General features: G+C 43.9%; 1 protein-coding gene across 1 annotated transcript in view; it reads left to right on the plus strand.

Moving 5' to 3' along the window:
• Positions 1–15,488, plus strand: part of LOC116520388 (macrophage mannose receptor 1-like) — a 73,540-nt gene that overhangs the window by 17,258 nt on the left and 40,794 nt on the right. Inside the window, exons 14-21 of the mRNA XM_032234555.1 lie at positions 20–95; positions 8,010–8,148; positions 9,001–9,036; positions 9,875–10,044; positions 11,079–11,146; positions 12,338–12,438; positions 13,687–13,829; positions 15,235–15,349. Coding sequence (XP_032090446.1) covers positions 20–95; positions 8,010–8,148; positions 9,001–9,036; positions 9,875–10,044; positions 11,079–11,146; positions 12,338–12,438; positions 13,687–13,829; positions 15,235–15,349 — 848 coding nt within the window. The remainder of the gene's footprint in view (positions 1–19; positions 96–8,009; positions 8,149–9,000; positions 9,037–9,874; positions 10,045–11,078; positions 11,147–12,337; positions 12,439–13,686; positions 13,830–15,234; positions 15,350–15,488) is intronic.

A 15,488-nucleotide genomic window follows, 5' to 3' on the forward strand; every position in this document is an offset into this window, starting at 1 on the left:
GCTAATTATTACATTTTAGATCAGAACCAGAAGGCTGGAATGATTTAAGCGCAAATTTAAACGGTGCAAATTTAACTTGGATTGATGGAACTTTGGTAAGTAAATGATCAACATGCATGCCTTATAACACAATATTAAGTAAAATTGCTGGTATTTTTAATACTTAATGACATTATCAATATTTTTGTAGTGAAGTTTCATAGATATATAATAATATTTAACTGTTAAACTAAGTTAAACCAACTATTTAAAATCTTAATATAATATGATGTTGATATTTGATTTGATTCAGTTTATTTTGACAATTTCTATGGATTTACTTCAGACTGCTATTGAAAAAAAATGATTTCATTGTTCTTATAAAAGCCAACAAGTTACATGAAATCTTTCATTTCACATCCTACTAATTTTTCCTTTATCTATTTTTACTGAAAGAATGTCCAGCTAGAAAAGTTGAGTTGTTCTTTTCCTAAGTAATTACTAGTGTTTAGAAGCTTAACCTAGGGCTAGAACTTTGAATCCAATGTGACATATATTTTTATGGTCATAAAGCTGCAATTAGGGGATGATAAGGTGGAATATCTATAATGCAATTTATGTGTTATGTTTGTGAATACCACTGTTACTGCTATTGGTCCCATTGGAGCTATTTGATACTGATGATGGTATTGCCAGATGAAGAAGATGGTTTTTCATAATATCTGAAGAGCAACAAAATCAGAGGGCATCATGGTTGACCAAGTATTATCATGATCAGAGTGGGTTTCAATTTTTTTTACTATCGGTTCTGTGGGCATGGCTTGTTTGGTGGGCATAGCTTGTTGGTCATGTGATGGTAGATGTGGCTTGTTGGTTACGTGACTGGGTGAGCATGGCTGAATGGTCAAGTGGCTGGTTGGTCATGTGTGGGTGGGTGTAGCTGGTTAGTCATGTGACTGGGTGCGCATGGCCAACTTGACATCACTCATGTCAAGGGGCTCCTTGCCTGGCCTCTCCTTGCTTCAAAAAGGCCTCAATGAGATATAATTTCTCTGTCTATTTATTTACTACTTCTGAACATCCAAAATATACTATTTAATCCTATATATATATATGCCATATGTGTACATACATATTACATAGTATAGAATGTGTATAGGCACAAAAAGATACATGATCTAGTATATATACTTTATGTGTATGTACACGCAGACACACACACCACACACACACACACACACACACACACACACACACACACACATCTCTTCTAAAATTATACACATTCAACCAAACTGCATTTGGAAAAGCACACCCAGAGTCCACTTTCTCCCACACATTTAACTATAACTTCTGTGTATTAGAACATTAAACATGCCTTTGGATGTTTTTCCCTGGCCTGCACATGACTGTTAGAGTCAGGAGATGTCATGAGTTGAGTAAAATGTGGTGAAACTCATTTAACAATGCTGTTGCTTAGCAACCAAAATGTTGAGCTCATTTCAAGAAGCGGCAGCTCCTTGAAATGGAAAAAGGCCTGCTTTCCCCCCCCCCCCAAATGAGACACCTTCCACGATAATAGGAGAGGAGAGCCTGGAGACAGCAATCACAAGGCAGATAGCAGCTAAGAGAACGGGTGCGGGGGTTGGGAGAAGGCATGGGACGGGCTCCCAGCAGCGGCTGCTCGGATTTGCCATTTGAGAGAGAGAGAGGGAGGGAGGGAGGGGGAGAACGCGAGTGTGTGTATCCCTCCTTCCTTCAGCCCAACACTCTCGCTGGCATTCTGGCCAGACGAGAGTGATTGCAGAGGGTCTAGGGCAGTGAGTCATTCAATGGGAAACTTGCATCTTGGAAGGAATGACCTGGCTTGGCTCCCGCTTTCAACGATCGAACGGAGAAGCGAAGAGGCAGGAGAGACGAAGCAGGAGCCAAGCCGGGTCATTGCTTCCAAGAGGCAAGTTTCCCATTGAATGACTCGCTGCCCTAGACCCTCTGTAGTCCCTCTCGTCTGGCCAGAATGCCAGTGAGAGTGTTGGGCTGAAGGAAGGAGGGATACACACACTCGCGTTCTCCCCCTCCCTCCCTCCCTCTCTCTCTCTCAAATGGCAAATCCGAGCAGCCGCTGCTGGGAGCCCGTCCCATGCCTTATCCCAACCCCCGCACCCGTTCTCTTAGCTGCTATCTGCCTTGTGATTGCTGTCTCCAGGCTCTCCTCTCCTATTATCGTGGAAGGCGTCTCATTGAGGGGGGGAAAGCAGGCCTTTTTCCATTTCAAGGAGCTGCCGCTTCTTCCACCGCCTCCCCCCCTCACCTCTTAGAAGTCCAGCCAGCTGCCCGCCAAGCTCTCCACTGAGACTCACCCAGAGTTTTCACCACGATTTGCCTGGTGAGAGGAGGCAGCAGGTTGATGCAGACCAAATCCACATCCTGGTGCAGCAGGACCTCGTCTATCCGGCTGGTATAGAAGGGGACGCTCATCTCCTTGGCCAGTTCTTCCACCTCTTCCTGAGTGCGGCCCCAGAGTGCCTTGACCGCGAAGCCCTCATCCTTTAGAAGTGGGATGATGACCCAGGCGGTCAGGCTGGTGCCGAACACGCCCACCCCGGGCAGCATGGCTGTTGCTGCTGCGGCTGCTTCTGCCTGCTTCCCTCCACCCTCACCTTTTTCCTCCCCTTCCTCCTCCTTCTCCTCACTGTGATCTGGATGCCCGATGTGCCTTCCTTTCCTCCGCGTTCGGCCCTTTCGCGTGGAGCCTCAAGATTACGAGCAACGCAGGGTTGCTACGTTAACTGCTGCTGCTGCTGCTGCTGCTGCCCCTTCATAGCCGGGTCATCCCAAGCGGATTCCTTGAATGCCCGCACGTGTGTGACACGCAGCTAGGCGCAGGGAGCTACGGGTCATGCGCATTTGCAAGTGCGCTCTAGGAAAGCATTGTAGCGCACACGCGATGAACCTACAGAGGCGGGAAAAGTGGCGGCAGGCATACACCTGGGAAGGAAACCCCGCTTTCTTTTAAGTGCACGAAAGTGGTGCACATACCACACAAAGCTCAGGGCCGTCTGAGAATCTCCAGACTTAAAAGCTGAGGCTTGCAAAAACGTGGCAAAGAAAAGGGGCAGGCCGATGATGCCCGTCCCCAGATTGACACGATCGCCAGCTTCCAAGGCTCGCCAACCGCCGCGCCGAAAATAAGTGGAAGAAGTTGGGGCGATAAAACGCCAGGGGGAGGGGGGCGTTGGTAGGAATCCTATATGCTCTTTCCTGCGGGAAGGTGGGCGGTAAATGCCGTCCCTCCCCCTCCCCCGGCGCTTGCGGTGGCGAAGGCTGTTTCATGTTGCTGCTGTTGCAGTTTTTCTGGTCCGAGGCAGAAGCTGCCTGTCTAAGGTGCCCAGATTATAACATGGGGTGACTGACGATAGTTTGAGCAGGCGACCGTCAGTCGCCCCGCGCTCAAAACAAGTCCGGGCAGAGTAAGTGTTGGGCAGGAAGGTTTCTGGTGGTTCCTGGGCGGCGATCCCACCACCATCCGCTCGCGGCTCTTCCCGCCGGGACTCCCAAAGCCTCCCAGCCCTCTTGGGGCAAGTCAGCTGCAGTGCAGCGGGCGGTGATCCCACCACCATCCACCCGCAGCTGTTCCCACCCAAACGCCCAAAGCCTCCCAGCCCGCTCGGGGTGAGTCAGCTGCAGTGCAGCGGGTGGCGATCTCACCACCATCTGCTCGCGGCTCTTCCCTCCTGGATGCCCAAAGCCGCCCAGCCTGCCGGGGGTGAGTCAGCTGCTCGTCTTCCCGCCCGGACGCCCAAAGCACTCAAAAGAAGTCCGGGGAGAGTAGATGTTGGGCAGGAAGACTTCTGGTGGTTCCTGGGCGGCGATCCCACCACCATCCGCTCGCGGCTCATCTTCCCGCCCGGACACCCAAAGCCTCCCAGCCCGCCCGGGGCGAGTCAGCTGCAGTGCAGCGGGCGGCGATCCCACCACCATCCGCTCGCGGCTGTTCCCACCCGGATGCCCAAAGCCTCTCAGCCTGCCCCGGGCGAGTCAGCTGCAGTGCAGCGGGCGGCGATCCCACCACCATCTGCCCGCTCACTTGTTACGCTACCCCGCCCGTCACTTACTCTGGGTGAGTTTGGAGAAGCGGCGGCCCCTGGAGTCAGGAGAGCCGGGACAGGCTGGGAAGCGGACGGAGCCGGAAGGGGTCCTGCAGAGGAGTCTCTGGCCGCTGCGCTCGCCTCATCCGCTGGCCCCCGAAGTTCGTGAGGGATGCTTTGGCGGAGAGGCACCGCTTCCAGACCACGCCGAGGGCCACACACACAGGTGGCTCTTTTCGGAGAGGCGGAGGCTTTCCCACGGCTTGTCTGGAAGTGGGGCTGGAAAGGCGAGCTCGCTCCCCCGCCCATCCACCCCTCACTCGCTACGCTACCCCGCCCATGCAAGCGGCAGCAGAGTGATCAAAGAAGGCGCCAAAATTAAAAAGCAGGATCTTTTGGGAACGGCCCAGGACGCAGGAAAAATTATGACAAAACGTTCCTGTCCCGCCAAATGTGGGACATCTGGTCACCCTATTCTAACCCTGCTAGTCTATGATTCTGTAAGGATCTTCTGCTGGGGCAGGGCTTTGGATTAGATGACCTCCAAGATCCCTTCCAGCCCAGAAACAGCTGTGCTATTTCAAAGCATCTTCTGAACCCACCTCTAATGCCAGGGTTTGTGGTCATTCCTTCCTCTACTTTTTCTCTCTCTCTCCCGTCCTTCCTATCTCCCTTCATGCATCTATCTATCCATCCATCCATGCAACTATGTGTCATTCACTTTTCCCTCCCACTTTCTCCTTCCTTCCTTCCTTCCTTCCTTCCTTCCTTCCTTCCTTCCTTCCTTCCATATTCCATACAGCTCTGAACCCTTAAGGCAAACCAAATACAAGTGGTCCCCACTTAATGGCTGATTGCTTAGTAAGTGTTCTAATTTACGACTAACCTCCCCTGAGCTACTTTTCCTGTTTTGGAGTTCTGACAGCCATGCACACACACACACACACACACACACACACACACACACACACACACACACATTTATGACCAGTTACAACATCCTACAAAGTCATATGACTGATTTTTTCTATGTTTTTTGCCAGTTTCAAACACTTCCTTCTGATTTCTGGTTAAAAATGCCCCTTTGGGAAAATGTGCTTAATGACCACAAGGTTCACTTAATGACCACAAGGTTCACTTAAACAGGTCTCTTTCCTGATGTGCAATGGAGGGGAAACAAAAGCACCAAAAAGTGCACATCCCCCCAGAGTAGCTGCTGCTTGGTTTGCCCTGAGAGATCACCTTTTTTTCTACCCTCATCTCATTTTTTTTAACTTTAGGGGCAGCGTATACAGGCAAAGTCCAAGAGGTACACATTTTTACCCCCTGTTGCATATCTTGGCACCCCGAAATGTTCCTCTCTGCCCCCTTTTCCAGCCAAAACACATGCCGGCAGTCTAAAACCTTGGGGCTCCCAAAGTGGCGTCAGCGGGTCTCCCTGATGACAGGCAGTCAGTTGCAGCACTGCCTCCTCCAGCCCAGGGACAGCCTCCTCCAGCTGAGTACCCTTGCAAATGGGCTGCTCCAGGAGCCCCGAGGCCTCACAACTGACCATCTCCTATATCCTGGGTGCAACCTCTTTCAGTCAAGCACCATACGCAGATAGGCTGCTCTCTGAGCTCCAAGGCCTCCAGTTGCGCCCGGGCTGGAGGAGGCAGTCAGTTGCGAGCCCTTGGAGCTCCCAAAGTTGCCCATGTGTGGAGGGCGTTCGGCTGGAGGAGGCTGCGCCCGTGCTGGAAAAGACGGTGCCACAACTGACTGACTGTCACCAGGGAGACATGCTGGTGCTGCCAGATGTTTCCCGGCCCAGGTGAGTCATGCTTGGTTGGGTGGGGGCATTGTGAGGCTTTGGACCAGGAGTGAGTGAGCATGGCCACCTCACTGAGAGAAGTGCTTGCCTCTGTTGGGTCCATTGCCTCCAAAGAGATCCTGGGCTGGGGATTCTGGGTGGGACTGCCTGAAAGGCTGTTTCCTTCCTCCCCTCTGATCAGCCTCCTGCATCTGTCTCATGGCATGCAAGTGGGCCCATCTGGTTTGCTTCTCAGCCCCCGCAGACCCCCTAGGTAAGCAGGTGACCACCGGGAGTGTGGAAGCACTGAGCGGGGGCAGAAAGCTGCTGCCATCTTCGCACACGCAAGTCCAAGGCATGCACATGCGCAAAGATGGCAGTGATGACAGTTCTTTATTCTTGCCGGCCGACTGGAGATGAAAAGTGCTTTATTCATTCATGCTGGTAATCTGGAGGGCAGGGGGAACTGGCCACTGCCTCCTAGCTTAGGAGCCAGCTGGGGGCGAGCCAGGAAGGGGCAATGGCAATGGTGGAGTCTGGTACTCAGGGAGGACAAGGTTAGCAGGCTCCCAGCCATGCCCTGTGTTGCCTCTGCTGGCTCAGGGGAGTGGATTCAACTGCAGGCTGCAGAGAGCCTACCCTGCATGTTGCAGAGGGGGGGCAGCCTTTGCCTGCACCTCCATGTCATTTACGGGTGCCCAGCTTAGTGGGCTGCCCCCATGCCTATTGTGACTATGGGAGACACTGGCCAGCACAGAGGCACAAGTAAAGGCTGTCTCCCCCCCCCCCCTGCAACATGCAGGAGCTTTTCACACTTCCTTGGCTCATCTGGGCTGCAGCTGATCCAGCTGCACTGAGCTGGCAGATGGAAGTATCGTAGCTTGCCGGGCTGCAACAGCAACGGCTTCAGGAGATGCTGGCCAGTGGGAGGGGGGGGGCTAGGCTAGCATGAATGCTGCTTGTCTGTGTGTAGGAAGGAGGAGGCAGTTGTGTGATTGCACATGACAAAGGTGAGGCAGGGCAAGTATCTGAGTATACCGGTTCAGGGGCATGGCCAGCCAGCCAACATTATCGGTTCAATGACCCACACCCAATTACCACTACTGGTTCTCCCCAACTGATCTGAACCAGGAGCAATCCACCTGATGTCTGAGATCTTGGAGAACAGGCTGAATACCTCCAAAGCAATTGTTGAGTAAAAGAGATATAGAGAGACCAAGAAGATAAATGGAAACTTATCATTATGGTGGTGACCCAGAAAGAGGACCAATGCAAGGAAGTTGAATCCACTTTGAGAAGGAAGGAGTGAACTGCACAAACATCATTTCTAAGTACTGGATTACACTTATCTTGTTGCTTTCCCCTGCTAACAGAAAAACCTGTATCAGTATGCAAGTTAAAAGACAAGTGACAGGGAGGTAAAGAGGATTCAGTGAAGGAGTGTGTGAAGGATGCATTCTTGGGTGATGACAGATGCCACATGCCTTGAGGAAGTGTGTTCTATTCTTTCAGAAGTATAGCTTGATCCAAAAATATTACAAAATTATTAATGTATCTGCAACATTTCTGGCTACAGTATAAAGTGTTCTGGAATAAATAAATTACATGGAACTATTTTAATATAGCTTTAGGTCTATGAGTGTAACTGAGATACATTAGTCATATTTAGAGTTGATTTTTGGTAAGACCATTATGGGGAGTTGCAATCCTGTTGATTTCTAAGCGGCTTTTAATAACCATCAACCATTGCATCTTTCTGGATCATATCCAAAGACTGAGAATAAGGAACACTCTATTGCCATCCAGGAGGATGTATTGGAATTAGGATTCTTGTAGGGTCTGATATTCTTCTCACTTTTATTTAGCATCTAGCTGAAACTGGTTGAGAATGTAACCTAATGGCAAAGAGTTAAGTATCACCAGTGAGAGATACACAACTTTACATCTCAGCCACTGAAAGGTTATTGATTTGAGCTTCCACTCCTTCAATTTCAATACTCAAAACCACATTGGCAGAACTTTGCTAACAGCCCATCAAACATGCAGACACAAATTGTTAAAAGGTCATTATGATACACTTGGTTTTTCCTACATGTTAAAACTGGTGGCTTTTAGAAAGTAGATTTGTAAATCCATTTTATTTTTTATTATAGGTATACACATATGTACCATTTCATTGGATTTCAGAAAATGAATATGATGAAAGATGCAAAATAATATGGGGAGAAACTGGATCCTGGTCACCGTTTCCATGTCATGGGTTATTGAATTGGATTTGTCAAATTACAAGAGGTAGTATTCTTTGCATTCTCAAGTAATTTATTAGTATATTTCTCAACTGTAAAACTTCTTTAAGACTCTCAAATTCCTCACCCAAAATAAAGACACACCATCATATGAACTGTAAAACTTCATATGAAGTTCTCTTTTTACAATACAATACAATACAATACAATACAATACAATACAATACAATACAATACAATAGCAGAGTTGGATGGGGCCTTGGAGGTCTTCTAGTCCAACCCCCTGCCTAGGCAGGAAACCGTTTCAGAAAAATGGCTATCCAACATCTTCTTAAAGACTTCCAGTGTTCTTTTGGGGGAGGAATCTGAGAGTTGAAAATACAATTCCCTTTTAAGTCTACAGATTTTAAATTTCTATTTACTGTATGACTAATTAAATAACATGGTACAATTTCAAATATAAATATCTGCATAAATTTACACCAAAGAAGACATTATTGATGCCAACAGTTTTTTTTTTCCATAATGATAATCACAACCATCTTCTAAATAATTCATGAAACTTGTATGCTGCCTTGGGGCTCACAACAATCAAACAGAGATTTGAATAAAAGAGTAAAGATAAAATATGGCAAGGACAATGGAGTGAGGATTTTTTTTTTTTGCCAAAGACTGAATAAAGAGCCAGGTCTTCATGGATCTCTTAAACAATAAGTGGTGGCCATTTGCAGGTTAGAGGAACCGGGATCCAGTTTTCTTTGGTTTTATTTACTTATAAATATAGAAATACATTAAACCAATACAACAGTTCAGTTTTTGAAAATTGCCTTTTGCAACATGAAGAATTCTGATAAGGTTAGGCTTGGATTCCTTATAATTAAAATATTTAATTTTGCAGGTACACCCTTGAATCCAGAAGCAAGCAACAACTTCGGTATGTTGAACAATTTAATGTCAAAAATGTTGTATGCAATAGTTTGATTTGAATCAGACTGCTTTGAGCTAAATTTGGCTGTATGACATAAAGGAGCATTCCTAAAATGTGATGTGTAATGGTTGAGTTTGTAAGCAAACCAATTTCTCAAAGCACTGAAGAAAGCCAGACATTGACTCTGCATAGTGTAAAACTACATACATTGTGATTTTTCTTAAGTGAAAGGAAGTCACATAAGGTGTCATAGTTCTCATCACAGACATTAATTAAGTAGAGGCTTCCCAAGCATAGGTAGAAATATAACCAAAGAGGAGTTACTAAAATTTAGGGTACTTTTCATATCCATAAGAAATCATTGGACATGTTTAAAAAACATCCCCAAATATGCAAAGCTTTGATGAAGTGGTTGTATTTGATAGTGATTTAATTGAATCTAGCAAATTAAGCAGTTGCCTAAGGCAACAACCCATTTCTCTCTCCAGCTAGTTCTGAAAGCAAATTAAAATGGCCTCCTCCTTGCTTCGCTTTACACTGCTTTGTCCTATGTCTCATCCCAGCATATCTAATACCCAGAAGATATTTTTGGATATTCCGTAATATTTGCGTAAAAGCCTCTTCCAGTTATTGGAAGCACACAGTTGAAGTCAGTTTGCCAGCTATAATGTGGATGTGTCTTTTGGATGTGCTTATTCATATTCAGAAGATCTTGGAAGGAAGAGCTTTGCTCCAAAGGACAGCACGTAATTTTCAAGTAGCTCTGTTTGCTTTGTATTCTTGTGGCATGCATGCAAAGGGATTCTAGACATATAAATCGTTTCTTCTATGTCTTCTTTTGCAGAAAATTCTTTTACAAGAATTGAAGATGGCTGGATTGAATATGGAAACAATGAATATTATTTCAGTAATACAACAATGCCTGCAGAAAAAGCCAGGAAGTTCTGCAAACAACATGGTGGCGATCTTACCATCATTGAGAGTAAAGAAGAAAAAATATTTTTGTGGAAATATGTAAGAAATATAGGCAATAATTATCCATGCAAAGTAACAAGTATATATAAAGTATATATGTGGGTACAGGGATGGGATTGAAAATTTTTAGCAAACTGGTTTGCTGCCTGGTTGCTGTGTGGGCGAGACCATGGAGGCGTGGCCTACTTGGCCTCCTGCACCACAGAGGGGGTGTGTGTTTTTGCCCACCTCAGGCTCTGGAGGCTTTCCTGGAGCCTCCAGGACGGCGAAAACCGCCTCCCCGGCCTCCAAAGGCCCTCTGGAGGCAAGAAATGGGCCCATTTCCAGACTTCCAGTAGGCCTAATTTTTGCCCACGCCGGAACTTTAAAAATATATTTCTCACTTAGCTTTTGTTAGTCACTACTAACATCGTCAGAGTGTAAAATTAATTAAAGAGATAACTGCCTTATACAATGTTAATCGATTTAAATATTTTTAAGAGTTCCGGAGATCACAATGGCTGTTCCTTTTATAACTAACTACACCTGGAACATTTTTAGGACAATTCACAATGTGTGCGTGTACGTGTGTGTAATCCATGAGTGTGTGTGCATATCTCTTTCTCTCATAAATTAAGAACCAAAAGTTTTTAAAAAATTCTTTTCTATGTTTTGTGTTGCATTATTGTATATCTACTATACAACATGCTGACCATTAAATTAATATTACTGGAAATTTAGTATGGCCAACTTAATTGGAAACCAATTATTTAAAGACACAATAAATTAATGTTTTTTTCTCACATGAATTTTTAAAGAACACCATATTGTTAAAAAGTAGAGCATATTTCAAAGTTATGTCATTGTTTTTGTGTTTGTTGTTTCTATTCAACATGATTTCCAAATAATATTTTAATTATACATTATGTGTGATAAAAAACAAACATACTAGGAAAGAGTCTATCCTTTATTGGATTATTGGTTGTGAGTTTTTATAGAATAACTGAATCAGATTATTGGTACACTATCTCATTACTTTATATTAAAGCTGTACATAACTATTTTTATTCCCAATTCTTTCTTTTACATTTTAGGCTGTCACCTATGGAATTCATTCTAATTCCTATATTGGTTTAATTTTGAGTTTTGACAAAAAATTCGGGTAGGTGAATGCATTAAACTAATTGACAAATTCTGCACCATGTAATGGAATTCTGTTTTTAAATTATTTTTGATGATAAATTGGAATAAATATAAATAAGACAGCCAATTTTGCTGGAAAAAAGATTTTGGCAGGTTTTTGTTTAACAAGATTTACTGAAATGGAAAACAACTCTATTTTTAATGCTTTCACTTTGGAACCAATTTACTTCTCAGTTTCTTAAGATACACACTTCTTCAGTTTTTACTAGTAGCCACCTAGCAAAGAAGCGGTTCATCAAGGAATGTGCAGGTAGGCAGGCTGTGAATCTCTCCCAAGATACCATTAGAGATTTTATAATAAAAAAATCCAAGCACTCTGTATAACAATGGGTGTTGTCATGTGGCATTTCAACCTTTCATGTGGCATTTCAAATGGTAGCATAAACTATGCAGAAAAAAACACTTTTCTTTAAATTGTAATTATTTGCATCTAAACTAATCATAGTGAATTCCCAATCTTTCCCAATCTCCCTGCATTCATACACTTGCTCTCCATGCCTCTGTGATGCAGACATGAAGCTATGCATGCATACATACATGTTGTGCTCTCTTTTCCTGGCCTTTCTATGCTTGTGCATGCATCCCAGCCCACTTTCCCTAGACTCCCTGAGTTCAGGCCAGCCAACCAGCCCAACTCAAGTGCTCCACCAGCCCAACTCAAGCATGTCCTCCAAGGGCCTCCCCAACTCCCCTGCTGTATTCTCATGCTCCTAACTTGTGACTGCCTGTTTTCTGCTTAATAACTCATCTATTTTAGGATTATGATCACAACTGGGACCACCTGGATTGCCATTGCTAAGCGATTAAATCACAGGATGTTACACTTTACAGCTGCATTGCTTAGTGACAGCAATGACCATTCCAACTGCCTCATAACTCAACTATCTGTAATTTCTCAATAGTTGTAAGTGTGCTATACCATTTTGCTTGGCTTGGCTTTTATTTTTTGTTCTTTTATTTTGTTTTACGTTGTTTGTATAGCCCATTTAGTGGAGTTATAATGTCTTTAAAGAATAAAGAGATTGAATAATGGAAGATTGCAAAACATTTCAAATTCAAAGTGTCCTAGCCTTGGAACAGCCTTTCTTGAGCTTCCAGCAGTTGTTTTGAGCTCAGCATCATAGATGACTGTCTAACATTTTTTCTTCAGCTGGATGGATGGAACTTCAGTGACATATGAAGCCTGGTCCCCTGGTGAACCCAACTTTGACAATGAAGATGAACACTGTGTAATTATGCATTATAAAACAGGCAAGTAAAATAAACATTAGGTTTTCAGAAGTTATCTGTATGTTCATGTTCAGGATAAGGCACAGCATTGTTTAATTTGGGCTAATTGGCACACATTATTATAGATTCCATCATTATACATTATTTTGTTACTCTAATTAATTTGTTTTACATCATGATGTAAATATTTACATTGGCTTAAAGTGTTACAACATATCATTTTCTAAGCAAGCATATAAGCATATTATTTTCAAATCAAGAATTTAAGGTTTCATCCATACATTACATAGCTTAATTACTGCAATTACTGCAATTATTTAATTGAGCGAGGTGGCGCAGTGGGTAGAGTGCAGTACTGCAGGCCACTTCAGCTGACTGCTATCTGCAGTTCAGCGGTTCAAATCTCACCGGCTCAGGGTTGACTCAGCCTTCCATCCTTCCAAGGTGGGTAAAATGAGGACCCAGACTGTGGGGGCGATATGCTGACTCTGTAAACCTCTTAGAGAGGGCTGAAAGCCCTATGAAGCGGTATATAAGTCTAACTGCTATTGCTATTGCTATTGCATCATATATTCACAGAAAATACCAATTTGCAATACTCACAATAGTCTTGCCAATGGTGAAGTTATTCCAAAATAACTACATAGATAGTCACCTATCTCTTCTTTGGGACCATGTTTTGGAATTATTGACATTCAGGCTACAAAAATACAGCAGTCCTCACTAACCTCCCACAATTGGGATGAGCAGTTCCATTGCTAAGTGACACAGTCATAAAATGAAAGACATATGACTGTGCCTACTTACCATGGCAATTTCATCTGTGTTCACCTGCAGTCATTAAACACAATGTCATGTGACCATAACTTGCAGCTATCTGTCGCCTTTCCCATTAAGTTTGCTTGTTGAATATTGGCTTTGAAGGTCATAAATGACAATCATGGGACACTGCAATAGTCTTAAAGATGAGCCAACTGCCCTGTCCCTGAATCACAGTCATGTGACTGTAGAGATGCGGCAATGTCTGCAACTTTGAAGTTTAGGCCTAACTCTTCTTTTTCAGTGCCATTATAATTTTTGATGGTTACTGAATGAGTGGTCAGTAAGTGAGGACTACTTTTACACTTTCACAAATACTGTAGGATTTCAGTAGTACTATTGCACTTTGTATTATTCTCGTCCTCATTATTTCGGTTGCAACACATATATGATCCGTTGCTATTTATTCTAAGAATAAATTAATTTTGGCAATATAACCTCTTTCACCAGGTTTATGGCACGATATAAACTGTGGTCATGAGAAAAGCTTCATCTGCGAGAGACACAATAACTCTATCCGGACAACTGCAGCACCCACATTACCCTCAACACCAAAAGGGTGCAGTGAAGGCTGGCTTTGGTTTAATGAAAAGGTAATTGATATAGCAATTGGAAAAAAATATTGAGGTAGCATCACTGTTCAGACATCCTGTGGCAATCTCCATGCTAATACATAGTGATTGCCATAGGTAGCCAGTGGTCTTTTTAGACCTCTCAATGAACACAGGTAATTCAGCAAGAGATTCTTCATGTCCTTCATTACATCTATTGTGTTAGGTACAATATTTGAACAGAGTAACTGTGCCACAAAATAGAAATACCTGCAACAATGAAACAATGAAAAATATAAATGCTGCCAATACTAAAAGAGCCATGTTTTTTAGAAATAGATTTGGCATTTTAGATAAATGCCAGTTTTGTTCTGCTCCCATAAAATCTAAATATAATTTAAAGTATATTTTCATATTCTATTTCTCTATAATTTTTGTCAACATTTCTTGCCTGTAGTTCTCAACTTAAAAGCATAACTAAGCCCAAAATTATTGTCATAAGTCATGCCAGTCATTAAGTGGGTCAGTATGTGACCAACCTGATTTTATAACTTTTTTGCAGCAGTCATTAAGCAAATGTGGCAGTAGTAAAGCAAATGCAGCAGTTATTAAGTAAAATCCATGATTGTTAAGTGAACTCATTTTCTACAATGAGCATTATTTTGCCAATAACTAGAAGCAAACATCCGTTTCCAGCAACAAACAAACAAACAAACCACAAATCCTGATCATGTATCCATGAAATGTTGCAAACAGTGGTGACGCTCAAATTTTTTCCTTACCTGTTCGGTGGCTGCAGCTTGGTGGGAGGGTCCTGTGACTGAGTGAGCTTGGCCAACTTGACATTACTCACGTCCAAGCCCACTTAGTCATATGACTCTCCTACCAAGCCACGCCCACAGAACTCAATAGGGAAAAAAATGAATTTCTACCTATCTATTTTCTGCCTGAGCCTGGCCTAATCTGTCAAAGGCCTCCCACTCTCCCTTTGCCAGTACTGTTTCCCTTCCTTCAGAGGCCTGGACCTATCCCTACTTCCTCCCCCATGACCACCTATTTCATTGGGTTTACCTTCCTCCCACAACTGGCTGCCAGGGAAGGCAAGCTAGAGCTGAGCCGTCGCTGCTAGGCTCTCCACCAGTGTGCATCTAGTCCCCCTTTCCACAAGATTCCTGCAGTTGACTTTTTTTTGGTGCAGATGAATGCTTCTTGCACCAAAAAAGAGATGGTTGCTGCAGGCTTCTTGCAGCAATTTTTTTCCCAACCTCCATCTGCTATGCTTCTTGAGTTCTTGAGTGCACCAGTTTCAGCCCTGTTATATGCACCGGCCGCAGATGCGGACCTCATTCCCTGCATGTGCAGAGTGGGCGGATCTTGTGATCCGCTACTGGATCACAAGAACCGGATAGAACCGGCTGAATACCACCACTGATTTTTATTCTTTTAGTGCTTTCAAATATTTGGCTTCAAAGAAGAGGAGATGAAAAACTGGACCGATGCACGTGATCACTGCAAAAACCTAGGAGGAAACCTAGCTTCTATACCAAACAAAGCTGTTCAAGGTACAATCACTTCTCTAAATCAGATTGACTATCAACATTTCTTTTAAAATCCAGGAATCTTTTCTTAAGTAACTTTTATAGAAATTATTATGATCAATCTTAACCCTCACCACTCACCCTAACCCTAAGCGTCAGTTTA

Source organism: Thamnophis elegans, chromosome Z (assembly GCF_009769535.1).
Source record: "Thamnophis elegans isolate rThaEle1 chromosome Z, rThaEle1.pri, whole genome shotgun sequence".
Lineage (NCBI taxonomy): Eukaryota > Metazoa > Chordata > Lepidosauria > Squamata > Colubridae > Thamnophis > Thamnophis elegans.